This window comes from Octopus sinensis, linkage group LG3 (assembly GCF_006345805.1).
Source record: "Octopus sinensis linkage group LG3, ASM634580v1, whole genome shotgun sequence".
Taxonomy (NCBI): domain Eukaryota; kingdom Metazoa; phylum Mollusca; class Cephalopoda; order Octopoda; family Octopodidae; genus Octopus; species Octopus sinensis.
Genome location: NC_042999.1, coordinates 102,754,216 through 102,779,403, shown reverse-complemented (window position 1 = coordinate 102,779,403; position 25,188 = coordinate 102,754,216). Strand labels below are relative to the sequence as shown.

At 37.8% G+C, this 25,188-nt stretch overlaps 1 protein-coding gene across 1 annotated transcript in view; it reads right to left on the bottom strand.

Annotated features, from left to right (window-relative positions):
* Nucleotides 1-25,188, bottom strand: part of LOC115209512 (aquaporin-9-like) — a 200,740-nt gene that overhangs the window by 142,003 nt on the left and 33,549 nt on the right. The window contains exons 7-13 of the mRNA XM_036501207.1: nt 23,046-23,096; nt 19,820-19,880; nt 14,902-14,982; nt 13,612-13,663; nt 12,140-12,229; nt 7,674-7,756; nt 6,842-7,045 (exon numbers count right to left, since the gene is read on the bottom strand). Coding sequence (XP_036357100.1) covers nt 6,920-7,045; nt 7,674-7,756; nt 12,140-12,229; nt 13,612-13,663; nt 14,902-14,982; nt 19,820-19,880; nt 23,046-23,096 — 544 coding nt within the window. The 3' untranslated portion in view covers nt 6,842-6,919. The remainder of the gene's footprint in view (nt 1-6,841; nt 7,046-7,673; nt 7,757-12,139; nt 12,230-13,611; nt 13,664-14,901; nt 14,983-19,819; nt 19,881-23,045; nt 23,097-25,188) is intronic.

Here is a 25,188-nt window from a genome sequence, read left to right as displayed (position 1 = left end):
AACAAAACGTGGTGAGTGGTTCGTCAAGTATCGAGTGTATGCAAACGGAAAGAAAAGAATAGAGATAGTCAGCATGGAAATTATTGAAGAAGCGCTGAAACAAACAGAGGAAGAAATTATATATTTGACAAGAGGCATGGAATACGGTACAGTGACGGTTCAATTTAGGAGCGAGAGCGTCGCAAGAAAAATGGCAGCCAAAGCAGTAAAAACGGATAAGGTATTTCTTCTACCCTCGTATTTGAACAGGAAAACCACGCGAATCAGGGTGGAAGGAATACCCCCACACCTAGAAGGTGAATATATAGCAGCAGCTGTAATTAAAGGAAATGAAGAAGAGGTGGACATCCTCCATGCCACCATAAAATATGAAGGCTGGAGGGGTGCTACCCTGGATATGAACATACAGGCGGAGACCGAAACGCTGGAAAGGTTAACGGAAAGCATAAGAATGGGAAACATCATCATGAGTGTGGGTGGAGGGCAGAGCCCCGTGCTGTTATAAGTGTGGCCTGAGAGGCCACATAAGAGCCAACTGCCCTCCCCCACCAAAGGAAAGTGTGACAGAACCCCAAAGAGAGGAAGAGACTAAAGAAGAACAGAACCAAACAGAAAAGGTAACAGAAGAAGAGGAGGTCCAGCAAGAGTGGGAAGAAGGAAGGAAAAAAAGAAAGAGGAGAAAATTAAACAGTACGGAACCCCAATCCACCCCAACACCACCCTTCCCCCGCAGACAGTGAACCCACCCGCTCCCCACCAACAAGAAAACAGAGATGATGAAGGAATTGGAAGAGAGGTTCGAGAGAAGGATAGAGATGGAGGCATATTGTATTGGGACTGAGCAAGGGAGGTTTGTTTGGGACTGACGACTGAAGGACAGGTAAGTGATGCTAGCGGATGGGGCCGTTAGCATCACTTTCTAAAGCTTTTGATAGAGTGGACCATTGTTACCTGGTAACTGCTCGTGCAGTTCGGACTGGGTCTCTGTTTTCTCAGGTGTATCATACAGTTGTACGATGACATCGACTCGATCGTTCGGGTGAACAATTTTCTGTCGAAGCCGCTCCGCATCAAACGGTCGGTTTGCCAAGGGTGTCCACTCTCCCAGGCTTTTGTACGTAATGGCTCTTGAGCCATTTCTGAGAAAGCTGAGTGGCATCCCGACGATTCTTGGAGGTGGAGGATCTGTTACAGCGTACGCGGACGATATCACAATCATCGTGACCGAAATGAAACACCTTCAGCAAGTAGGTGAAACCATTAAGATTACGAGACGGTGGCAGGAGCAAATATTAACCGGGAAAAATCAATGGGCTTGCAACTCGGCACCTAGGGGTGCAAGTCGATGCCTTCGAATAGCGTCGTAGGACACTGGACGGAGGGCCCGGTTAAAATGCTAGGAATATGGATTGGTCCAGATTTCCAAATAGAAATGAACTAGTCAGAGGTTTCGGGCAAGGTGACCCACATAGTCCAGACCTGGTCTGGGCGGTGGCTATCCTTGAAAGGGAGGGCGGAGGTGGCCAATGTGTTCATCGCATCGGTCATCACTTACCGCCTAACCGTTGTGCCCTGTCCGGATTCGTGGTTGAGCAAGTTGGAAAGACAAATCTTTCGCTTTTTGTGGAAGGGCTTCTCTCCCCTTGTAAGACGTTCTATTTGCTGCCAGAAGCCGTTAAAGGGTGGGTAGGGGGTGCCTTGGCTAATGATGCGCTTTCATTCTTCACTTCCAAATCGAGTGGTCTCCACTCACAAGACAGATGTTCCCCGGCTTTACCGGTTTTAGAGATAGAGAAAACAGGTTTCGTCACAGTAATGTCGAGTATCTGGTACAAGGAGTGCCGCAAGGCATTTCTCCGATTCCGCAACACGGGCAATACCAGTGGTTTCGGTACCACCGCAAGTTCTATAGCAGGTTGGTAGAGGCTGGAAATGACGATAACTTGGGGAGGACCCTGAGTCTCGATGATAACCAGTTGGTTGGCCTGTTCCAGAGAACTTTTGGACCAAGGACACTGAATAACTTCCAAAAGTCACTGGCCTGGCAATGTTACAGAGGAGCTTTACCGGTTCGATATAAACTCACCAGACACGGACACCCTGGGCCGTCGGCCTGCTCAAGATGTGAGCGGGACGTGGAAACTGTCCTGCACACTATTATGCAGTGTCCTGGCATTTCAGAAGTGTGGGTTTATGCGGAACACCTGTTGTCAGATGTGAGAAGAGTACAGCTATCAGCTGAATCGATTCTAAAAATCAACCCACCAGACTTCCTTATGGATCAGGGTAAGAATTGTTTTCTCATAGTAGTAGCAATTATGAAAGAGGTGATTTGGAAGTCGAGAATGAAAGGTTTTGTGACAGACTGCTTCATATATGGTCCCGCCTTGGTAAATGTTTTTACGTTTCACCTGAAAAGAAAGGTGAGGCTGGAGAGAAGGTGTCTGTCACAGAGTGTGTTTCAAAAACGATGGACACGTGTTACACGCATGTTGGGAGTGAAAAACCCTGCGTGAGCATGTCATAATGGAAAAGCAAGGTGTCAGTTAAAAGGACAGGTCTCGTAGCAACCCTGTCTGCTTTTAATCTCATGTTGTCCTCATTGTTGTTAATGTCTTTTGTGCCCCATTCGATGTTATGTTTTTAAATTTTTAACCAATTCATTCGTTATATATGACCCCCAGATCATATTGTACTGCCCCTCTATGTACGTCTGTATGGATAATAAAAAAAATGTCCCAATGTTATGTCGCCTTACTGGATTTTACCCCTTATTTGGGGATTTGTGGTGAAAAAGTTGATAAAACGCTTCGCATGTGCTGCTTGCTGTTGCTTTGCGGGGGTTTTTTTCCATCTTTGGTGAAAGAAGAGACGTGGTCCCTCCGTTATGGATAGCTATGCGAGGGTCGCTGCAGCGAAAAGTGTCGCGTCACTGGGGACAAGGACTGTTATGATTGATAAGGAAGAGGTTCAGAGGAGTGAACAGTACTTGAGAAGGGAGGCCTTCGAATTATACCGCCGAAGGACGCTGTACAGAGCGGAAAAAAGATTACCGTTTACAGAACGCTAAATGTGGCTACAAAAAAGATTGAAGTGGAAGAGATAGAAGATATTGAGGAGTATTTAGAAGAAATAAAAGACGTGACCACCTTCTACACAAGAGGAAGGAAGCATGGTACTGTAGAGGTACGTTTTGCAAGTGAAGAAGATGCGAAGAGACATGCCACTATGGCCTTGAGAACAACTTGGTGGGCACTCTTACCTACCTATTGCGGAAGACGAGCCGCGAGAGTAAGGATTGGAAAAGTGCCACCGGAGATGGATGTAGAATGGCTGGTAGCAGCCATAATATACAACTGTAAAGATGAGGTGGAAATCATCAAAGTAGAAAAGTCAAGAGACATCAACTGGTGGGGTTATTGTGTAGAAGCCTTGATACACATAACCATGTCGGATTGGCATAATATTGCAGAGGAGTTGGTGCTCTTCAATGAGACCCGACTAGAAAGATTCGTCGACACATTCAAGAGAGCCTTAAGGAAGACCAGATGGGAAATCCTTGAAGATAAAAATATGACAAAGTTTTTGCAGGTGTATAGAATAACACCGAATCCAAATGCAGAGTCGGATAGGTCACCCGCAGATTTGATGTTTTCTAGAAAAATTTGTTCTATTTTGACAAATGGTTGCCGAGCAGGAAACAGAAAATAGAAAATTCGGGAAAAAAAACGAAATTTTTTAACACAGGTGACAAAGTGTATTTTAAAATATATAGTAACGGAAAACAGGACTGGGAACAAGGAAGTATAACTGGACGTCTGGGTAATGTGATGTACATGGTAAAAGGACCAAATATAAACACAGAAGGCATTTAAACCAATTTAAAAAAAAGATATAACAAAAACTAAGAGAGGCTAGAAGAACCAATGGATTTATGGTATGATTTGTTCCAGATCCCAGAACCACAAGCAAAAGCAGAACCGACACGTAGGTCGAACAGGAAGAGAAAACCTACAGAAATGGTGTAAATTAACGCTAAGAGAAAAAGATATGCCAGTTTCTCACCGAGGAAATAAAATAGATAAATTCTGGTTTAAAAAACTCAAAAGGGGAGGTGTTGTGTGGACGCCACCAGACGATGAAGTAGGCTAGCCCAATACGTAGATATAGAGGGAGAAGTCTAGACGTCGGTTGTTGAGTATCGAATTTTGTAGTTAACAGGTGTTAATTTTGAAGTCGAAGTTGAGTTATATTAGTGAGTAGAAGTGAATTTATTGTTGATATTGCTGTTATTAATACCGTTGTTATCACTTTTAAATTTTTGTATTGTTAAATTTTCCCGTTGAGGAAAATGGAGAAGGCACCAGCAGGCGGCCACAGCTATGCAGCTGCAACTGGAAGACAAGCAGAGGAGGAAGCACTGGAGACATACGAAATAAAGGTCGAGCCCAGGAAGATGAAGGCTAGCAAGAATCTACTGAGAAAGGAAGGCGACAAGATAATGTTGATGTCACCTGAGGAACTGATGAACAGCGTCATGAAAAGAGGAAGGAAGTATGGCACAGTGGAGATGATCTTCATGAGTGAGGAGGAAGCAAAAAGGACTCCACTGTGCCTTTGAGAACAGCCAAGTGGGAACTCTTGCTGACTTACTGCAGAAAAAGAGCTGCAAGTGTTAGGATAGGGAGAGTGCCCTCGGAGATAGATGAGGCATGGCTAGTGGCAACCATCCTCTACAATTGCAAGAAGGAAGTGCAGGTGATAAAGGTCGAGAAGTCGAACGAGATCAACTGGTGGGGGTATGGTCTAGAAGTCATGATACATATAACCCTGCCAGATTTGCATAAGATAGTAGAGGAGCTGTCGCTCCCTGATGAGACCTGATTGAGAGTCATAGTGGAGAGGAAACCTCCTATATGTTACAACTGCAGAAGTAGGAGACACATGCAAGCAAGGTGTCCCCATAAACAAGAGCAAAACCAGACAGAGGTAGAAGAAGCAGTAGTGGAAGAGGAAAAGGAAAAAACAGTGGCAGATAGGAAAAGAACAAGAGTGGAGTCACCACCAAAAAGCCAAAATATAAAAAAGAAAGGCAGGAAAAGAGCAAAGCAAAAAAGTAGCAGAGAAAAGTGACAAGGAAATTCGAACCCCAGAACTAGAGCCAACAACAAGCAGGGAAGAAGAAATAGACAGAGAAGAGAAATAGGAGTGGAAAGAGGAAGTGAGGAGGATAAAGGATTACGTGACACAAACAAGGCAGCCAACTGGTCGACATTTGAAAATGATGATATTGTATGACAAGGATGTGGAGATTTAGAAGAAGGTAATGAAGATAAAAAATTTAATAAGGATAAGATTAGATAAGGTGTTTGGACGAGAAGAAAGAGTAGTACTGATGGAGAAAGACGGAGCTGATAGGCTGGTGGCATTGTTAGGAAACAAGATAAGAAATACTGGTTTATACTTTCAGTATGAGACTTTACCAAGCATTATCAAGTTTGATGAATTAATGGAATGCATAAGAGACTTATAAAAATGCATATAAGACTGATAAATGTATTATTAGAACAGTAAAATGGAACTTGTAAGCCATTGCATTTTTCATTCAATAATTTCATTCATATTTCATCAATTCGTTTTATGTACCCCACGTTTTGTGTTGTCTGTCTTTGTGATGTCCCCTCTTTGTTTCAGGCTATATGCCTTTAATAAAGAAAGAAAGTTTTGGTAGAGCGAGCCGGAGCCGTCGGAAGTGAGAGTTCGGTAGTTGAGTAGAGGTATGCCATCCGACTGTGCAATATGACACAAACCTACAGACTACTCATAGCATCCAGTCTCAGCTTACATAATATATATGTCAGTTTTGGAAAGCCAATTGCTCAAGACCTGCAGTTCCTAGTCTTATCTTTTTTTTAACATGGTAAATTGCTGACATACTTATTTGTACAATCTTCTATGCTGAAGCTAATTCTGTCCTCAATGCATTTAACAGTACCTTAATTTATCAGCCCCAGAAAGATAATAGGAAAGTCAACCTCAGCAGAATGGATTTGAACTTTGAAAGTGAAGATCCAGAACAAATACCACAAGGGATTTTCTAACTGCTATAATAATAATAATCCTTTCTACCATAGAAATTTTGGTAGAGGATCTATTCGATTACAATGACTGACTGACTCTCACACACACATACACACACAAGAGCTCAATTGGTACTTATTTTATCAAACTTGAAACCATGAAAGGCAATGTCAGCCATGTTGGAATCTGAACTTAGAATGTAAAGCCAGAAGAAATGCTGGTAAGAATTTTATTTGGTCTGCTAATGAGAATAATAATTATAAAAATAAGAATAATTATAATAATGATGATTTCAAACTTTGGCATACGGTGAGTAATTTCAGGGGAGAGGGTAAGTCAATTACATGGCCTCCTGCAAACCCCCCAGTGCTCAGCTGGTACTTATTTTATCAGCCCTGGAAAAATGAAATGCAAAGTCGAACTCAACAGAATTTGAACGTAGAACAATGACAGACAAAATACTGCTAAGTATTTTATCTAACATAAAGACAATAATGACTTATAATTATACAAATAATCATAACAATAATACTTCATCATTTGTCAGTAAGTCACCTCCTCTCTCCAACTCAACTCCACCCCCAACTATTTCTTATATTTTCTGGAGAAGTAGGAAGACTGAAATATCTTATTTTCTTCTTGATAATCATTATAATTGGAAGAATGTGGTTGAAATGATTTAACAAAAGCTTTTTTTTTTGTTATTTCCTCTTCACATCTCTTCGTTATCAAGGGTGATGCAATAAATTTCTATTATTACCTGGCGTTCTTGATATGGTAAATTTTTTTAGACTTTCAAGTTGAATCAAAACAATCTTTAATATAAACAAAATTACTGCTAACTGCTGTGTAGAAGTGGTGTCATGATATTTGGGTCATCTTCTGCCAAAAACAAGCACCAGCGGTTTACATTGAAGTAGAAGGCAACAAAATCGATAATTCCTTGTGATGGTGCCAATATTGCCTGTAGACAAACAAAAACCAAGATGGTAATAATAAAATGTTAAACTTGGATTCCTCAAAATGAAACAAAGTATATAGTTATGTTTGCAAATATTGTAAGGTTACTATGAGATTATGTTAGTTAAAATACAGACCATAGAATAGAGGGTTCCAACTTTACTAGTACTTCAAGTCAAGAAGTCATGGGTAAACTGTGACCCATAGGATTTTCTGAATTGTATGCTCAATGAAAAATTACCATCAAAATTTTAAGAAATGCAACCCATCTGATGATCCCTGTCACATGCAGCCTGCTTCTTGAAAAAGTTGCCTGTGCCTGCTCTACATGGTCACTGAACCTGCTAAAACAGCAACCAAATTTCCCTCAAAACATGTCTTATCAAATATAGGATACTCTGAGCAATGTGGTCACTGACATATAAAATGATGAGATGGTCTTGATCTAATACCATCTTTGACTATACAATCAGAGCTGATGTATGATTAAACTACCCCTATAGCCATTTCATTGAGCACTTAAGCAAAGCTCATATTTTTTTCTTGTTTGATTGACAAAATTTATTGAAGCTTACTACTAAAATATTAAAGTTTTTAGTTATTGTAGTTATGCTTAAAGCCATGTCACTTACCTGTAATAAGAAGATTATCACAGAAATACAAGCTGGGGTATGGCTGCAGCTGTTATATAACATGATAATATTGATGATAATAGCTGAAAAAGATATCACATACAATAATTACATTAGATACATTTAAAAAATGCTAGTGTAATTTTTTTTTTCAAAATGAGTGTTATATAAGAATTATATAAAAATCAATGTGATGGGGTGATGGCAGAATTGGTTGAGTGTCCAAATATTTTGTGCTAAATACACTGAGTTCAAATTTCCCACAGCTGTGTTTTGGATCATTTCAACCATACAATCGAAAACGAAATAATTATTGGGGTTGATGTAAGCTATTATACCTTAGAGATAGTATTGCAGTACAACCACAATCAAATAGCTGAAATCAGTAAAAGGGAATATAATGATTCTACTACCCGAGCCCAATGAGCCACAGTTTTGTAAGAAGCCAACAAAATATTGAGTTGCATGGGACCAAATCAAACTGTTATAAATAGTAATATATGCAAGTCCTGCTAATTGTGTTTCTTTCATTTGACTGCGAGTGAGTGAGTGTTATATATATATGTCTTAATAACGGTCAATCACACAGTAATTTCCCTTTGTTTCTCGGTCATTTTCATAGCATTTTTACCGATGGCCGAATAACTGAAGAGATAGCGGTGTGGATTTCCACCCCGACATCCAAAACTCGGAATTTTATCATGGCTACCGAATAATTGTCACATATTACATTTACAGATAAATTCCTCTATTTACATAATATCGAGGTCTCTTTCATTCTTTTGTTGTCTTACCATTTCTATCAATATATATATATGTATGTATACACACACGTTTTATATATATATATACATACATACACACACATACATGCATGCATACCTACACACTTTTACTGGTCTTAGTCATTTTGGTATGTCACAACTCTGCCCTCTGTTTTTACACACACTTTTTTGGATCTGCTAATATATCTAGTTATATCTAGTTTCTCAATACATGCCAGAGGGAGATGGTTTATTTGCCAGAACAATTGTTTTTATAGTTGAATATTCTTACTATTAACTATTCAAAAGTGAAATATGAATGCAACCCATTTTCTTCTTTAGTCATACTAAATGAAGGAAACAAATAATGTCAGACTTGAATTTCTGATTAGATGATCTGAAGTCCAGCACATCACCCACACTGCAATTGTACCTGCATATCATTTCTTAAACCTATAAGAAATATAGGCTGATATGTCATATCCCATAACTGCTTTAGCGATATATCCAGAGCCAATACATAGTCTGATGTTGAAATTAATTTTGAAAATAATGGCATATTTAGTTAAGTATGTTGTCATTATTAAACCGGTATTTGTAACATGAGCTAACTTAATCCTTTTGATACCAATCTACCTGAAATTACCCATGATTCTTTTTGTTTTGGCAATCTAAGTTAAAACCTTTCAAAATTTTAAGTACTTGCAGAATATGGCACATATATTTAGTTGGTGGCCAGTATCCTTGATCCTAGATGGATGTATCTTAATATCTTATTTCAATTCAGCTAATTCAACAGGAACAGCCATTATAATTTTAAGGGTCTTTGAGAAGTTTTTCCTTTACTGCATTATGCTCTGCCATTGCTTGTTAGAATAAAGTACCAATCAAGTATTTGGGGTGGATTTGATCAACTGTCACTATGTATTGTCACTATCAGCCCTGAAAGCATGAAAGGCAAATTGACTTTGGCAGAATTTTAACTCAGGATGCTTAGACGGATGAAATGCTAAGAATTTTGCCCAGCTTGGTAACAATCCTGCCAGCCTGTCACCTTAAAGATAAAATATCAATAAAAAAATCATAACCATGATCGTTATTAGTACCTATTTATTTACATAATGGTACCTAGATTTTAATCATTTTCCATTTCTATACTCAATTATTTGCATTATATCACAGAAACTAAGAGATAGGGTGCAGGAAATAAATATCAGGACCCTGGAATTTCTGAGGATTTCAAAACTGTTTGCATATATATAAGAGGGTATGCAGATTCTGTAACCAAGATAAAATTCCTTTGGGAGGTTTTGATCACACTGTATAGTATTCTAATTTTTTTGTTTTTGTTACATTTCTCACACGTATTCAAAATCGTAAACTATCATTTCAAACAGGACTATGGATAATATTGGGTGATCCCATAAATAATGCGGTGGTTTTTTATACTTTTATTTTTCAAAATTAAGATAAACAAAGCGCTAAGAGCACCATTCCAGCATGATTGTTACCAGCTTCGCCTTACTAACACTTGTGCCGGCAGCACATGAAAAGATATTCGAGCAAGATTGTTGCCACTGCTGCTAGGCTGGCTCCTGTGCAGGTTGCACTAAAAAACACCATTTGAGCATGGCCATTGCCAGTACTGGCTGATTGGCCCTCCTGCCAGTGGCACGTAAAAGCACCCACTACACTCTCAGAGTGGTTGGTGTTAGGAAGGGCATCCAGCTGTAGAAACTCTGCCAGATCAGATTGGAGCCTGGTGCAGCCATCTGGTTCACCAGTCCTCAGTTAAATCATCCAACCCATGCGAGCATGGAAAGCAGACGTTAAACGATGATGATGATGATGATGAAAGTACTTTTTTAATCTAAAATATACTCTCCTTTAGTTTCTACAATGCTCTTCCATCTATCTGGTAGACTTGCAAGTCCCCTCTTTCAAAATTCACTTGTCCGTGGTGTAAAATACTCCTGCAGTACTGTTCTGACATCATCTACAGAATTCATTTTTTCTGTCCAAATGATTTTTAAGACTGCAGAATAAATGATAATCAGATGGGACAATGTCCCACGAATATGGTGAGTGGAGCATTGTTTCCCCATTCAGACTGCTCCAGTCATTGGAATGTCAACTTCGCTGTATGTGACCAAGCATTATCCTGGTGGAAGAACACTTCATCTTGAAACCAAGGATGGTCACTTTCCAATGGCACGCAGGTGTCAATGAATGGCTGAACGACCAAATCCAAGCTATCCTGTTAGTTCCTCACTTACGATGGAATTTTGTTCTACCAGAGTTTGCAGGACATTCCCAGCGAACTTTACAGATTTTCCAAGACAAGGCTTGTCTTCTAGGCTGTAGTTTCTGGCTCAGAATTTCTGGAACCACCATTGACACTGGCTTATGCTTATTGTCCAATCCCCATATACTGCATTAATATTTCTTACAATTTCCATTGTGTTGTTGCCTCTATTGAACTCCAAGCAAAATATGCCAAATATGCACCTTTGTCACATCCATTATAGCTTTGAAAAAAATGGCCTAAAATTGAACTGTACTCTTCAAAACTTACACTAAGAATAAGGACAAGGTAAAATTACTACCTGCTTTTATAATAAGTTGATGCAGGTAGTTTATCCTGTTCCCCTCCAACTTTTAGTTCATGCAATTGAAAAACAACGGCATTATTTATGGGCTGACCCAATATAATTCTATATTTCTGAGATGAGGAATTTATATTATGTATGTTGTTTATACAGTTCTATATTTAAGAGATGAGGAATTATGTACATTCGACAGATATTTGTTCTCATCTTGTTTCTTGTTAACACAACATTTCAGCTGATATGCTTTCCAGCTTTCTTCAGGTGTCTTGGGGAAATTTCAAACCTGGGTTGTCATTCCTAAGATTTTCGATGTTATTATCATTATTATTCTGGTCACTGCTTGGAATCGAACTCAGAATCTTAAGGTTAGTAGCCCACACTCTTAACCACTATGCCATATTCCCATGGGCATATGGCGTAGTGGTTAAGAGCACGGGCTACTAACTCCCAGGTGTATTGGTTAAGAGCGTGGGCTACTAACCCCATGATTCTGAGTTCGATTCCAAGCAGTGACCTGAACAATAATAATATCAAAAAATACCTTAGGGATGACAACCCAGGTTTGAAATTTCTCCAAGACACCCAAAGAAGGCTGGAAGGCATATCAGCCAAAATGTGTTAGCAACAAACAAGATGAGGACAAATATCTGTCGAATGTAAGTAATATGCTGTTTATATTAGTTAGACTGGTGCCTTTATCTTGATTGTAACGAAAGCAACAATCAAGATGAAGATGCCAGTCCAACTAATAGAAACAGTGTATACATAGGACCATGGATCTTTAAACTTTTAACTATAAATAAGAACTTAAGAGAGAGGCTTCTCAACATTTAACAATCTTAGAAATAGCAAGCAAGCCTTACTGATATTACACTATAACAGTACCTGAAATAATAAGGTCTTAGCTATTCTATGCTGATAAAAAAAAATTCATTTAAAAAAGTTTAAAAAACACAGAAGATCAGACAATCACATTTTGAGCTTTGGTTTGCTTTATAAAAGCTGATCTAGAGCCAAATACCAATAGGTATTAAAAAGATATTGGTCACATATCACAAGAAAGGTTTGCTGATAAAAGAAAACTGTTACTTACAAGGTCCCCAACAAATCATAAAGATAACATCAAATGCAAGATGAGCTTGCAGCTGATGTTCTTGACGTCTCTGCCGATAACCAATTATACCTAAATTGGATGAAATTGATTAAAATAAAATAAAAGAAAATTAATCACTAAAATATTCATCACCATCATTTAACGTCTGTTTTCCATGTTGGCATCAGCTGGACAGTTTGACTGAGGACCGATGAGCCAGTAGGCTGCACCAGGCTCCGATCTGATCTGGCAAGGTTTCTACAGCTGGATGCCCTTCCTAGTGCCAACCACTCCAAGAGTGTAGTGAGTACTTTTTATGTGCCACCGACATGGAAGCCAGTCAAGCAGCACTGGCATGGGAGCCAGTCAAGGGGCATTGGCTGCATTTGGATAGTGCTTTTTTTATGTGCCACTGGCATCGATCTACACTTATTCTAAACTATATTCCAAATATCTTTGGAAAAAAAGAGAAAAAGTAAAAAGAAAAGAAAAAAATGGCAATCTGTCTGAAGTTGTATCCTTAAATTCAGAAAAACCTTTCTTCAATTGCACCACACCACAACTTTTGTATGTGTATCATCACTACCATCAGTATTTTGGCATCCACTTTGTCATGTTGGTCCAGGTTACTTAAGTCAATGATATAGTAAATGTCCACCTACTTTTATTCCTCTATCATCTCTTTAAAATCAGAATCTATCTTGTAAATATCACTAAGATTTGCAGAAGATATAGACGCGTGCGTGCGTGCGTGCGTGCGTGCGTGCGTGCGTGCGTGCGTGCGTGCGTGCGTGCGTGCGTGCGTGCGTGCGTGCGTGCGTGCGTGCGTGCGTGCGTGCGTGCGTGCGTGCGTGCGTGCGTGCGTGCGTGCGTGCGTGCGTGCGTGCGTGCGTGCGTGCGGTGCGTGCGTGCGTGCGTGCGTGGCGTGCGTGCGTGCGTGCGTGGCGTGCGTGCGTGCGTGCGTGCGTGCGTGCGTGCGTGCGTGCGTGCGTGCGTGCGTGCGTGCGTGCGTGCGTGCGTGCGTGCGTGCGTGCGTGCGTGCGTGCGTGCGTGCGTGCGTGCGTGGTGCGTGCGTGCGTGCGTGTGCGTGCGTGCGTGCGTGCGTGCGTGCGTGCGTGCGTGCGTGCGTGCGTGCGTGCGTGCGTGCGTGCGTGCGTGCGTGCGTGCGTGCGTGCGTGCGTGCGTGCGTGCGTGCGTGCGTGCGTGCGTGCGTGCGTGCGTGCGTGCTACCTTGTCTTAACATTGCACAATAATTATAAAATGCTAGTCATTGTCATACAAGCTGCATCATTCATTACTAATATTCTGCAAGAAAACATCTGGCCATTGGATAATATTACCTTGCCTGGAAACTATGAGGGTTGGCAACAAGGAGAGCATTCACCCATAATGATAATGTTTGCATATAAACAAGACAAAAACAAAAATATAATGGAAAAATGAAAGAGAAAGTGAACAATATGTTAACTTACCCCGATTTCTAATTGCTTGGGTGTACATTTTAATTAGTTTAAAGCTCAATATCTGCCAGTAAATATAAAATCATTAATATGAAACCTCTTAGTTATATTATTTGATCAAATAGGTCAATGACTAATATATTTTTTCTTGCCTTACAATTATTTTGAGTTAGCTATTTAACTCTTCTCATATTTCAGTCGTTATTTTAATTAATTGTCAAAATAAAGAATTTAAATTAATTTCATTATTAAGCTGATGTTTAGAACAAAAGTTAGTATGAAATTTTGATGGATAGTTTTAATTAAATCATTTTAAAATGTGCAGTTTCTATCATCAAACCAGGGAAGGTTTTGGACAGGTTAATGCTCCCTGCATTAACCATTTTTCATATGTTATATTCAAACTAAATCATCTGTTCAATAGTGTATTACAAAACTTGAAGTATTAATTACTGTAATTACTTTATCAAATGACTTTTTTTCAGATATCACCTGACATTTACACAACCTAAATGATTGAATATGCATGGTTCTAACTACACAGAAGCAGAATGTCAACATTAGAAACCTTCTCACCAAAGTTATATATTCTCTTTTGGCTAGGGTTAGGTTTAACATGAGCCTACAGGATCATTAAGCAAGAGTTTATCCAAGTTGAGGTATATAAGCAACAGAGTACAATACAGCCCCAAAATGGGATGCAAGTCAGTCACAGGACTAACTTCCAGCTGTTGTTGGTGTTCATTTTTAGCTGAGTGGATTGGAGGAATGCAAAAAGAATGCACTGCCTACCCAGTCTGGAAACCAAAATCATGATCTTGCAATAGTGATTCCAACACATTAACCATCAGGCCACTCATACTGGAGTTATAACCTTAAAAATCACAAGCATTTATAGAAATATATTGCAATGTAGAATTATCTAATGTTTAGGCATAAACAGTTACCACTCCTTAGTTCAGACAGAATCAAAAAGTGCTTCTTGCATCCTACAATAAAAATTTTAACAATATTAACACAGAAATTTTTTAATTTGAAAACATTGTTCATTCTTACAGAAAAGAAGGCAACTAAACAAAAATGAGATTCATAGAGTTACCATAAAGTAGACCCACCAGAACCATGTTCAAGTGATAGAAACAATTTTATGACTCTACAGGGAATATCAACTTATACTGTTCATTTCTTTCTCTTAGATGTTATTCCTTTTTTTTAACTACCAATGATATGTAAACACCATCTGTAAATTTCCCCTCAAACAAAATATTGCAAAGCCATTCTCATTTTATAAAGTGTACTAACCGGGATAGCAATTAAAACTATGATGTAGATTCCTACTGGAAAGCTGTTATTGAACCAGAACAGGAATGCCGTGGAGTCATTCTGAAACAGAATAAAACAAGAGTTTGTAAAGATTTCAAACATTGAAGATAATATACACACTATCCAGATTTATTATTTTTTTTAATTATATCCATAGTGATGAGAACAAACTAATTTGAGTCAGTAAAGGCAGGGAAAACAATCTTGAAATAATTCTTATATGGTGTTACCTCGTTCAGTGTTCTCCATCACTACATTTTGCTGTTATGGTAAGATTACACTTCCTTGATGGGATGATATAGAAACATGCCTACATTTGTCACTGTACTGCTGAAAGTCAGATTCATTCCCAATATTGAGGATTTGTCTTTCAGTATTGTTTGGCCAGAATTACTCATAACAAGTATGCACACATTGACAGCCTTTCAACAGCAGTCATTTTTTTACTGAGATGTACTTGCATAGCAAGTGATTTGATCTGAGATCATGTGCTAGAACGAAAACAATTGCAGCGTGGAAGGTGTTTGTAAGCCATTTAAGAAACACACAAAAGCTGTTTGATTCACTTCAACATTTAAGTTTAATTTGTCAAAATATTTTCGTCGCTATAAGACCGTTCACTGACAAAAATCCATGCTACATCTCGGATGCAGCACAGATTTTTATCAGTGAACAGGTCGTGGTCGTATAGTGACGAAAATATTTTGACAAATTAAACTTAAATGTTTAAGTGAATCGAACGGCTTTTGTGTGTTTCTTAAATGGCTTACAAACACCTTCCACGCTGCAATCATTTTTTTACTAACTTGAAGAAAACTGCATTCATGTCCAACCCACCAAACTATTTTAGAGTTTCAATGTTCTTCTGCTAACTTAGCTATATAACTAATGGCATAATTAAGGTTTCTTGGCTTTATATAAATAGCCTAACACCAACCTTACTAGTAAGTCTTCATGCAGCAGGTATGCAGTATGCAGTAAAATGGTTAAGAAAGACATTTTCTTCAGTTTTTCCTAAATCTTTTATTATCACACATAGAGTATTCCGTTTGATGTGCTTGAATGGTAATGGAATAATCTGGAGTAACAGTATGAAAAAAAGTGGGGAGATAGTATGGTTGGAGTGGTGTAGAAATAAGTGTCTTGTATAATTAGTAGAACTTAAGAATTTTCCTCTTCACACTACAGCACCTTCAAGAAACATTGCCAGATCAGACTGGGCCTGGTGCAGCCTTCTGGTCTCCCAGACCCCAGTTGAACCGTCCAACCCATGCTAGCATGGAAAGCGGACGCTAAATGATGATGATGATAGTTATCAACAGAAATCAGCAAAGATCACTAGTCTGTTCAAATAATTGTTTAACACTAGGTTAACTGTAATTAGATAGATTTGTAACCAAAAAAGTCCTGTTCTTTTCTCGGGTATTGTGTATCTAGAACGGTTTTATCTAATATATTCTTTTTCTTTGATAGACTAATAAATGGCGAGAACCGTTTGGTCGTTGTCGAGGAAGTTTCTTTATTGACAAGTCAGTTTTCGGTGCTGATAGAGTGGCCTCCCTTAGCTTTAAGGACAGGGTTATTTCCCTTACGTCATTATGACATTTAAATATATATCTTATCGTTGAGCATTAATCTAAATTGAAATTAAATTAGTTCGCTATTTTATTTACTCAATCTTTGCATAATTCTCTTGTACATAAGCTACGATATATTTGTTTCATTTTTGTAGTTTTTTTACGCAAGGTTAAGCTTCAAACATGTTTACCCACTGCATATGAATTCATCCAAAATTACAAAATTACAAATCTGATTACAGGTTATATGTTTATTTCATGGCTACATAGAAGACTAAATATTACCTTAAAGTGAATAAGTATTTTGATACCTCCATATCTTTCAAAATATAACTATATAAATTAATATTTAGCAGAAGTAACAGAGTGACTCAAGGGCAGTGAGTTCCGTATTTTAGCACTCAAACTAGTTACAAATTAAGGTGTTATAAATTAATAGAATAATTTATATTTTTCAAATATAGTTTGCCCTTATGCCATTCAATATATAAGGAAAATGTGTACATACTTACATACACAACAATGAGAGTGCTAGTGGATATAAATACAGTATATATACATATATATGCATACATATATACACTCACACTCATACATGCACGTTCCTAAAATCTAGTTTTTACACAAAACACACCCTATTTATTCAGGCAGTGAATAAGTGAATAGAAACAGTTTGGCTTAAAAGAGAAAGAGTCATTGATAAAAAGATGAGCGATAGACGGATAAAAGAGTAGGAAATAAACAGAGAGTAGAAGAGGGAAACAGGGATATATTGTGCAATGGACCCCAAATATAGAAATATACCTTCCAGTCTTATAGCCATCTACCAATTTGAACTTGTATGTTATTTATAAATGCATAAAATTCACATATATATATATACATGCACAATTACACAAATACATAAAAACACACAAGCATATATGCCAACATACACACTGCATTAGCAGTAGCACATTTACAATAGGGAGGTGTTCTGTGTACATATGAGGGATAAAATCTTCCACATTAATGCCCTACTTAACCTCCTTAAGTTATTTTTCTGGTGATTTTCACTAAGTAAACTTTTATTGAAGAAGACAGTGACTCGAGTTTGGAACACAAATAGCTATGTAGGGATTTACTACAAATAATGAGGCTGAACACAGCAACATCACTGTTGGAGAATAATAAAAAAAAACATTGAAATACATAAACAAAATCTTTTTAGTTATAGAAAAAAAGACAAAAGCTATAAAACAGTTGAGTTTTTTTTATTGAGGTTATAAACTCAATAATAACTGACTTTCTGTAAATTGTCAAAAGAACATCATCCTTCTGTGTGCTATATAAGGAAAGTATACTGACACATGCTACACCCAAGAGTAAATTATTTTATGGTAAAACAACTACAAGTAACATTTACTGAATGCAAGTTTATAACTATACAGAAAAAGGAGTACTTTTATACATAAAAGTGTAAATACTGGACAAAGCCATATCAGTGTTCTAGAATGGACAGATCTTCAAAATAGGTTTCTGATGCTACTACAACATAATTATGCTATGCACTAACTGAGCCATCGGGCACTCTAGCTGACCACTATGTTCCCTTGCATTCAAGCTAACCACTACTATGCTATCTTACAATCAAGTTGACAGCACTACTGCGACTATGTTACCTCATACTCTGGCTGATTGTTCACAACATATGGTCAATGAATCTAACAGTAGCAGTGACGGTTAAAAAAATCAACTTCAAACTGGGAAAGCAAGAATATAAGCAGAAATGTATTCCAAGTGAGATTTTTCATGTAAATGTAGCTTCACTCTGTATTAGTAAAACTTGTAATATTTATAGAAAGGAACAAAAAGAGTACAATGAAATTATTGTGAGAAGTAGAGTACTCAATGTTTGAGTCAGAGTGGAATGTGAAACTACGTTTACTTCCCTCTTGCCATCTTTACCCTGAAAGAAGGTCTACCCAAAACATTGGGTACTCCATCCCTACAGCAATTTTCACAGTATTTTCAGTCACTTTTTACAAAGACTACATGCATCTTACATTAACAAAATAATAGTAATTAAAGAAATTAGAAGTGAATAATTACAACTGTAAAATATCCCTTCATTATGGGAAATTAACTGCAAAGTAGTACCTTGGAGATAACAGATCATGCATGACAAAACAGGAGAAAAATGTACCAACAAAGGTTTTGAAAATGAGAAAAATTCCTTGATCTACAGAAAACTATCAGTTATGTGGCATTGTTTATCACTTCCAAAACAAATAACTGTTCTTCACCAACAAACAGTGAAACTTGAAAAGAAAAAATGCTGAGAGATAGTAAATATATAATACTAGAGTACAAGTTCATTACTTTCAAACAAGAATTAAAGACAAAGTCTCCAGCATCCAAAAAGAGTAACTGATAGGAAAATAAGAAATTTAATTGAAACTGGTCAGCAGTTTAGAAAGATACAAGAGAACAATCAATAAATAGCTCAGAGGTTCCTAGCCAAGAAAATATAGATTCATTCTGAAGAAAAATCTGTACTGTGGAAAAGGAGTTTAATTAGGTGATCAAGGAGTAGTGTGCCTAGAATAGAACCAAAAGAAAAACTGTCCCCATGTTAAAGGCTACAGCATCAATGGGGAAGTCAAAGACTTCAGATTAGGAAAGCATTGGGAAGAGACTTGATATGTCTGATACTGGCACAAAAAGAAATTGACCTTCCATCAGTGATAACTATCAAACAAGTACTCAGTGGAGATAAATAAGCTGGTTGATGCTGACAAAATCAAAACTGATACCCTAAAACAATGCTGCTCACATGAGAAAAATAACCACTGGCTCCTTCTGTGCCTGAATTTAATGTTTAGGGGTTAGGCTGTTGCATTGATGGTTGCAATATCATACTTTCAATTCCCAGACAAGACAGTGCATTGTGTTCTTCAATAAAACACTTAATTACATGTTGCTCCAGTCCACTCAGCTGCAAATGAATAAACCCAAGATGAACTGGAGTCTTGTTCAGAATAAATGATGTGATGTCAATCATTTATACATCATGAAACTGAGTAACAGGTCTTATAAATCCTACAACTTAAGACAGTAAAATGTTCGTTGTTTTACCATAACACATCTACTTTTACATACTGTGATGTGCTAGACAGATTTAAGAGTGCTAATATGGTCAAATACCATTTTTTGCCAACCTTTATAGCTACCTCTTGTATCTGTGTATTTTGGGTGAGACTATGTGGTCAATGGATATTTGCAAATATCTATTCCACCCATAAATGGAAAATGTAACAAAATAGTGAAATCAAACTTACCTCCACAGAATATTCCTTTGGAATTGTCCAGTTGCAAGAGGAGTTCAAAAGGTAGATATAACTATTAAAAAAAGAATGTGATTATTGTTTTGCTTTCCCCAAGAGTACATGGTACATATTCACACATATGTAACGATTAGTATTACATCACTAACAGAGACAGCATGAAAGTGGGGCAGAGGTTGAAGTGTGTCTATTATAGTTACAATAACAGTCTCTGTACCACAGATCTGGTTATTCTGAAACCTTCTCTAATCAGATATTTCTGATCCATTTATCTCTCCACCCCTAATCAGTTGTTTTTCCAACTCCTCCTGCTTTGCACTAACTACTATTCCCTGAAAACATAGGGTCATGGGAATCTTCTTGGTCATATCTTTCCTGCACTTGCTGAACTGCAACAATTAAGACAGAACACCACAGCATCAATTTCACCAGCTTTGGTGAGGCCTACAAAGGCCATGGGCAATGCCTCTTCTAGATTCAGCCAGTATGGATAATGAAAGAGGTGTGTGATCAGCTAAACCAAGCTGAATAAAAAAAAAAAAAATCACTGGCATTAGGGTTGAGTACATTAATCATAATCACCATTCCTTACAAATGAGTGACTCCAGAGAATATTCTAAGCTATTGAGATTGTCTTTATAACATCTTTATATAGTGTTAATTATTGTTATGACATGAATGAGCAAATATATAATCAAAAGCATTCCAACCATGACCAGACCATCTAACATCAGGTATACTGAATGTTGTACTTCATTTTTCAAAGCATCCTTCTTGTTATTTGTAGTCTTGAGTCAGATCATGCAAGTAAACAGTTGGCCATATCACAAGGTATGGCCCACAGGTATACTCCACATATTTATTACATAAGGCAATATATGTGTGTCATCTGACCTAATAGATAGATATAACAACTAAATTCCCACTCCACCTCCAGCTATACTCTACCATTTTAAAACTAACGTTAATTTTAGACTGTCCATCTCACTGATTTTGCCAGAGTAGTTACAATTTTTGTTACTTATTTTTAAAATTAAAATGTACTGAAATGAATACAAAGACAAATTGGACAATGCAATTTGTACCTCTCCTGTTCTTTTCCATCGCTAGAAGACACATTTAACCAGATACTAGTCAAAAGGTTAACAAATGAAAATGAATGTAATTTGCTTTGTCACACATGATGCCAGGAGCAAAGGCCATTCGTAGTAACTGATAAACTAGAGAGAGAGAGAGAGAGAGAGAGAGAGAGAGAGAGCAGTAACAGCAAGCGTGTGAGTCAGAGGTTGTGATATGTAAATTCAGCTCACCCATCTCACTTCTGTTTATCACTTTGCTGAAACTGCAAAGCTCAGATGAAGCCCACAGTATTATATCCAGTGCTGGGATGCTGCTGCACATTGACACCCTAAACCACATCCAGAAAACGGCCTGACAACTGACTGGCATAAAGTTATGCAAAAACCTACACCAGCCTCTGGCCCACATATGCTGTATCCTCCATCTGCTTTTTCTCCCTTACTATAAAAGCATTTGCTCCTCATGTGCTCAGGGTTCCTGCCTCAAACCTAGTAAGGCATATTCAGGTTCTCCTGACCCATTTGTTTCCTCATCACCACTGTTGTGGCCAAACCTCTCCTATCCCTTCCTTCTCGGTTGATTCACAGGAACTCCCTCCCTGCTCTTATCTTTCTCATAGGAGATGACTTACAAAAATTCAAGAGGAATGTCACCAACATCATTTAATGTCTATTTCCCATACTGGCAGGAGTTGGAGTCAATGTTATATATCTTAATATATGTGTGCCAGCAAAAGCCTTAGGCTCTTCCTGAAATCCAGGCTCTGCAAGTTAAAGAACCTTTGAGATTTCCTTTTTAATCGTGTTTCTCAACTTTAAGCATCAATCAACGAAAACTAACATCAGAATCAATGTGGTCATTTATCCTGCTAGAAGTAGCAACTAAATGTTCCAATAAATTTTTTTTTTTTAAATCACTTCTGCCATCTTGAAAAAAGGCATGTTTAATCTTATATCCACTAATTTTAAACAAAAGAGGATATGGTCACAGTTAGCTCATCTAAAACAAAATACCACCACCACTATTAAAATTTCAAACTGGACATAAACTACAGTTGAAGTACTTAGAGTATTGTTACTATCATTTTATCTAAGCCTAAAACAAAATAAAATAAACATTAAGAGGTACGGTTACATGGTAAAAAGTCTGCTTCTCAATCACAGGATTTTAGGTTCATTCTCACCAGATGGCACCTTGTGTGTGTGTGTGGATGCACAGGCACACACCCCTCATTTTTGTATTTTTATTTTTATTGGCTTAATGACCCTCCCTAGACACAATATATAGTTATGTATGTGTGTTCCAAACACCACTTGACAACTGGTGTTGGTGTATTTATATCCCCATAACTTAGCAGTTTGGCAAGAGTGATAGAATAAGTAACAGACTTAAATAGTTTTAGGGTCAATTTATTTGACTAAAATTTTCATGGTGGTACCCCAGCATGGCCATAGTCTAATGATTGAAACAAGCTAAAATGTAAAAGATAATTTTTTTTCTTTTTAAAATGTCATTGCCTTACAAATTATCTTCAGCTTCTGATTCTTTTGTTGTGAAACTTACAAGAATTCCAGATTAGGTTATTTCATGAATAATTGAATAACCAGAAAAATATTAATCATCATCATCATCGTCATCATTTAACATCCATTGTTCAAGCTGGCATGGGTTCGACAGTTAGACCAGGGCTGGGAAGCTGGAAGGCAGACTCCAGTTTGATTTGGCATTGTTTCTACAGCTGGATGCCCTTCCTAATGCCAACCACTTTGAGACTAATGGTGCTTTTATGTGCCACCAGCATGGGTGCCATTTGCATGACAACAGTATCTGCTACAACTACGATTTTACTTGGCTTGGTTTTCTCAAGCACAGCATAATGCCAAAGGTCTCAATCATTCGTCATTGCCTCCATGAAACCAAACACTTATAACATGCTTTCCATGTGCTACCAGCATTGGTCACCTTGCTTGCATGAGGGCCAATGCTCAAAAGGTGCTTTTTACATACCACCAGCATAAGTGCCAGCTACACAACACCAGCATCGGCCATAACTATGATTTCACTTGGCTTGATGGGTCTTTTCAGCGCAGAAGCAAACTTTCTATACTATAAGCATTTTGAAAAACGAAAAATAACTTACTCTTTTCTTAAATATGAGAACCAACCTATGAGAATGACAACTGGGATAATCCTGGAAATTGAAAGAAAAATAAATATTAATAATTGTTTTTAAATATAGGCAAAAGACAGTGAATTTGAAGGAAACTTATTCATATTGTTTCGAATTTTCGTGCATAGGCAAAAGACAACAATTTTGAAAGGAACACTTTGGTTACAGAGAACAATCTTGAAAGGATGAAAGGCAAAGTTGACCTCAGTGGAATTTCTGAGCTCAAATCCCACCAGTACCAACTTTGCCTGTCATCCTTTCATAGATAAGTTTCAGACAATTGCAAATTTAGAAAAGAAAAATTAATCTTAACTGACTTCAGTTATCTGTCTTGCAAAAATAACTCATGTTCTTTGTTGTTATTGTTTAGCTCCAGTTCAGCTCTAATTGAACTGCCCTTTGATCAAAGGGTATTTTTCAGCTATGACCACCCTGCATCCCCCACCACAGACTGTTTCCAATGAGTCCTTTATTCTTAAGACATTAAAAAATTATTCGCAGAAGATTTTGCTGTTATTTCTAGCAGGTCAAGCAATCAGAGCAGCAATGAGCAACCTTTTGCAAAAACCAGGTAACATGAAATATGGCTCATCATTAATCAAACTGCACAACTAAAAAAAAAAAAATTCAAGTTAGTTTTTTCCATTAAGCATACCAATCCTGCAAGCCACACAGCCCACAAGTTGCCCAAAGGCTATCATGTAGGTTGCTCAGAGTTCATATATCTGGTTGGCATTACATTTTGTCTCAGAGCAACATAAATTCTCATATCTAAGTTCAAACCAGCTCTTAGTTATAGTTCTCAGATCTATTAAAGCTGTCAGTTTTCCTCTCTACTTGTAAAGTCATTTCATGTTTTAAAAAAATATAAAGTTACAAGTAAATCATTTTTTCTTCTTCAATGTCTAATTGGAGTTGAAGGTAAACTTAAAGCAAAGTATAGCTGTCACTCACAAGTTAGTTTGACTTGGTCAACTGTACCATGATTCTAATTGATTTAAGAACCTGACTTTTATGTGTTTTAACCCTTTCACATTCAGATTACTGTCAAATTAAATGTTTATTCACATGGTTTTGAACTATAATGCATTATCTTGCAGCTTCAAGATTTCAATGAGGTGATGGTTTATTTTTAAAATGGCATTGTAGAGGTGCGTGAGAGGTCAGAACTAGTCACATTGGACATAATGCAGGCTGAGTATCTGGGCCAGATACAGCCAGTTAAATGCTAATGGATTAAGTTTTGATCAAAGACAGACACTCTAGCAGCCAAAAGAGAGTCTCTACATAGAACTAGCAGCCAAAAGAGAGTCTCTACATACAACTAGCAGCCAAAAGAGAGTCTCTACATAGAACTAGCAGCCAAAAGAGAGTCTCTACATAGAACTAGCAGCCAAAAGAGAGTCTCTACATAGAACTAGCAGCCAAAAGAGAGTCTCTACATAGAACTAGCAGCCAAAAGAGAGTCTCTACATAGACTAGCAGCCAAAAGAGAGTCTCTACATAGAACTAGCAGCCAAAAGAGAGTCTCTACATAGAACTAGCAGCCAAAAGAGAGTCTCTACATAGAACTAGCAGCCAAAGAGAGTCTCTACATAGAACTAGCAGCCAAAAGAGAGTCTCTACATAGAACTAGCAGCCAAAAGAGAGTCTCTACATAGAACTAGCAGCCAAAAGAGAGTCTCTACATAGAACTAGCAGCCAAAAGAGAGTCTCTACATAGAACTAGCAGCCAAAAGAGAGTCTCTACATAGAACTAGCAGCCAAAAGAGAGTCTCTACATACAACTAGCAGCCAAAAGAGAGTCTCTACATACAACTAGCAGCCAAAAGAGAGTCTCTACATACAACTAGCAGCCAAAAGAGAGTCTCTACATACAACTAGCAGCCAAAAGAGAGTCTCTACTACAACTAAACTAGCAGCCAAAAGAGAGTCTCTACATACAACTAGCAGCCAAAAGAGAGTCTCTACATACAACTAGCAGCCAAAAGAGAGTCTCTACATACAACTAGCAGCCAAAAGAGAGTCTCTACATACAACTAGCAGCCAAAAGAGAGTCTCTACATCAACTACTAGCAGCCAAAAGAGTCTCTACATACAACTAGCAGCCAAA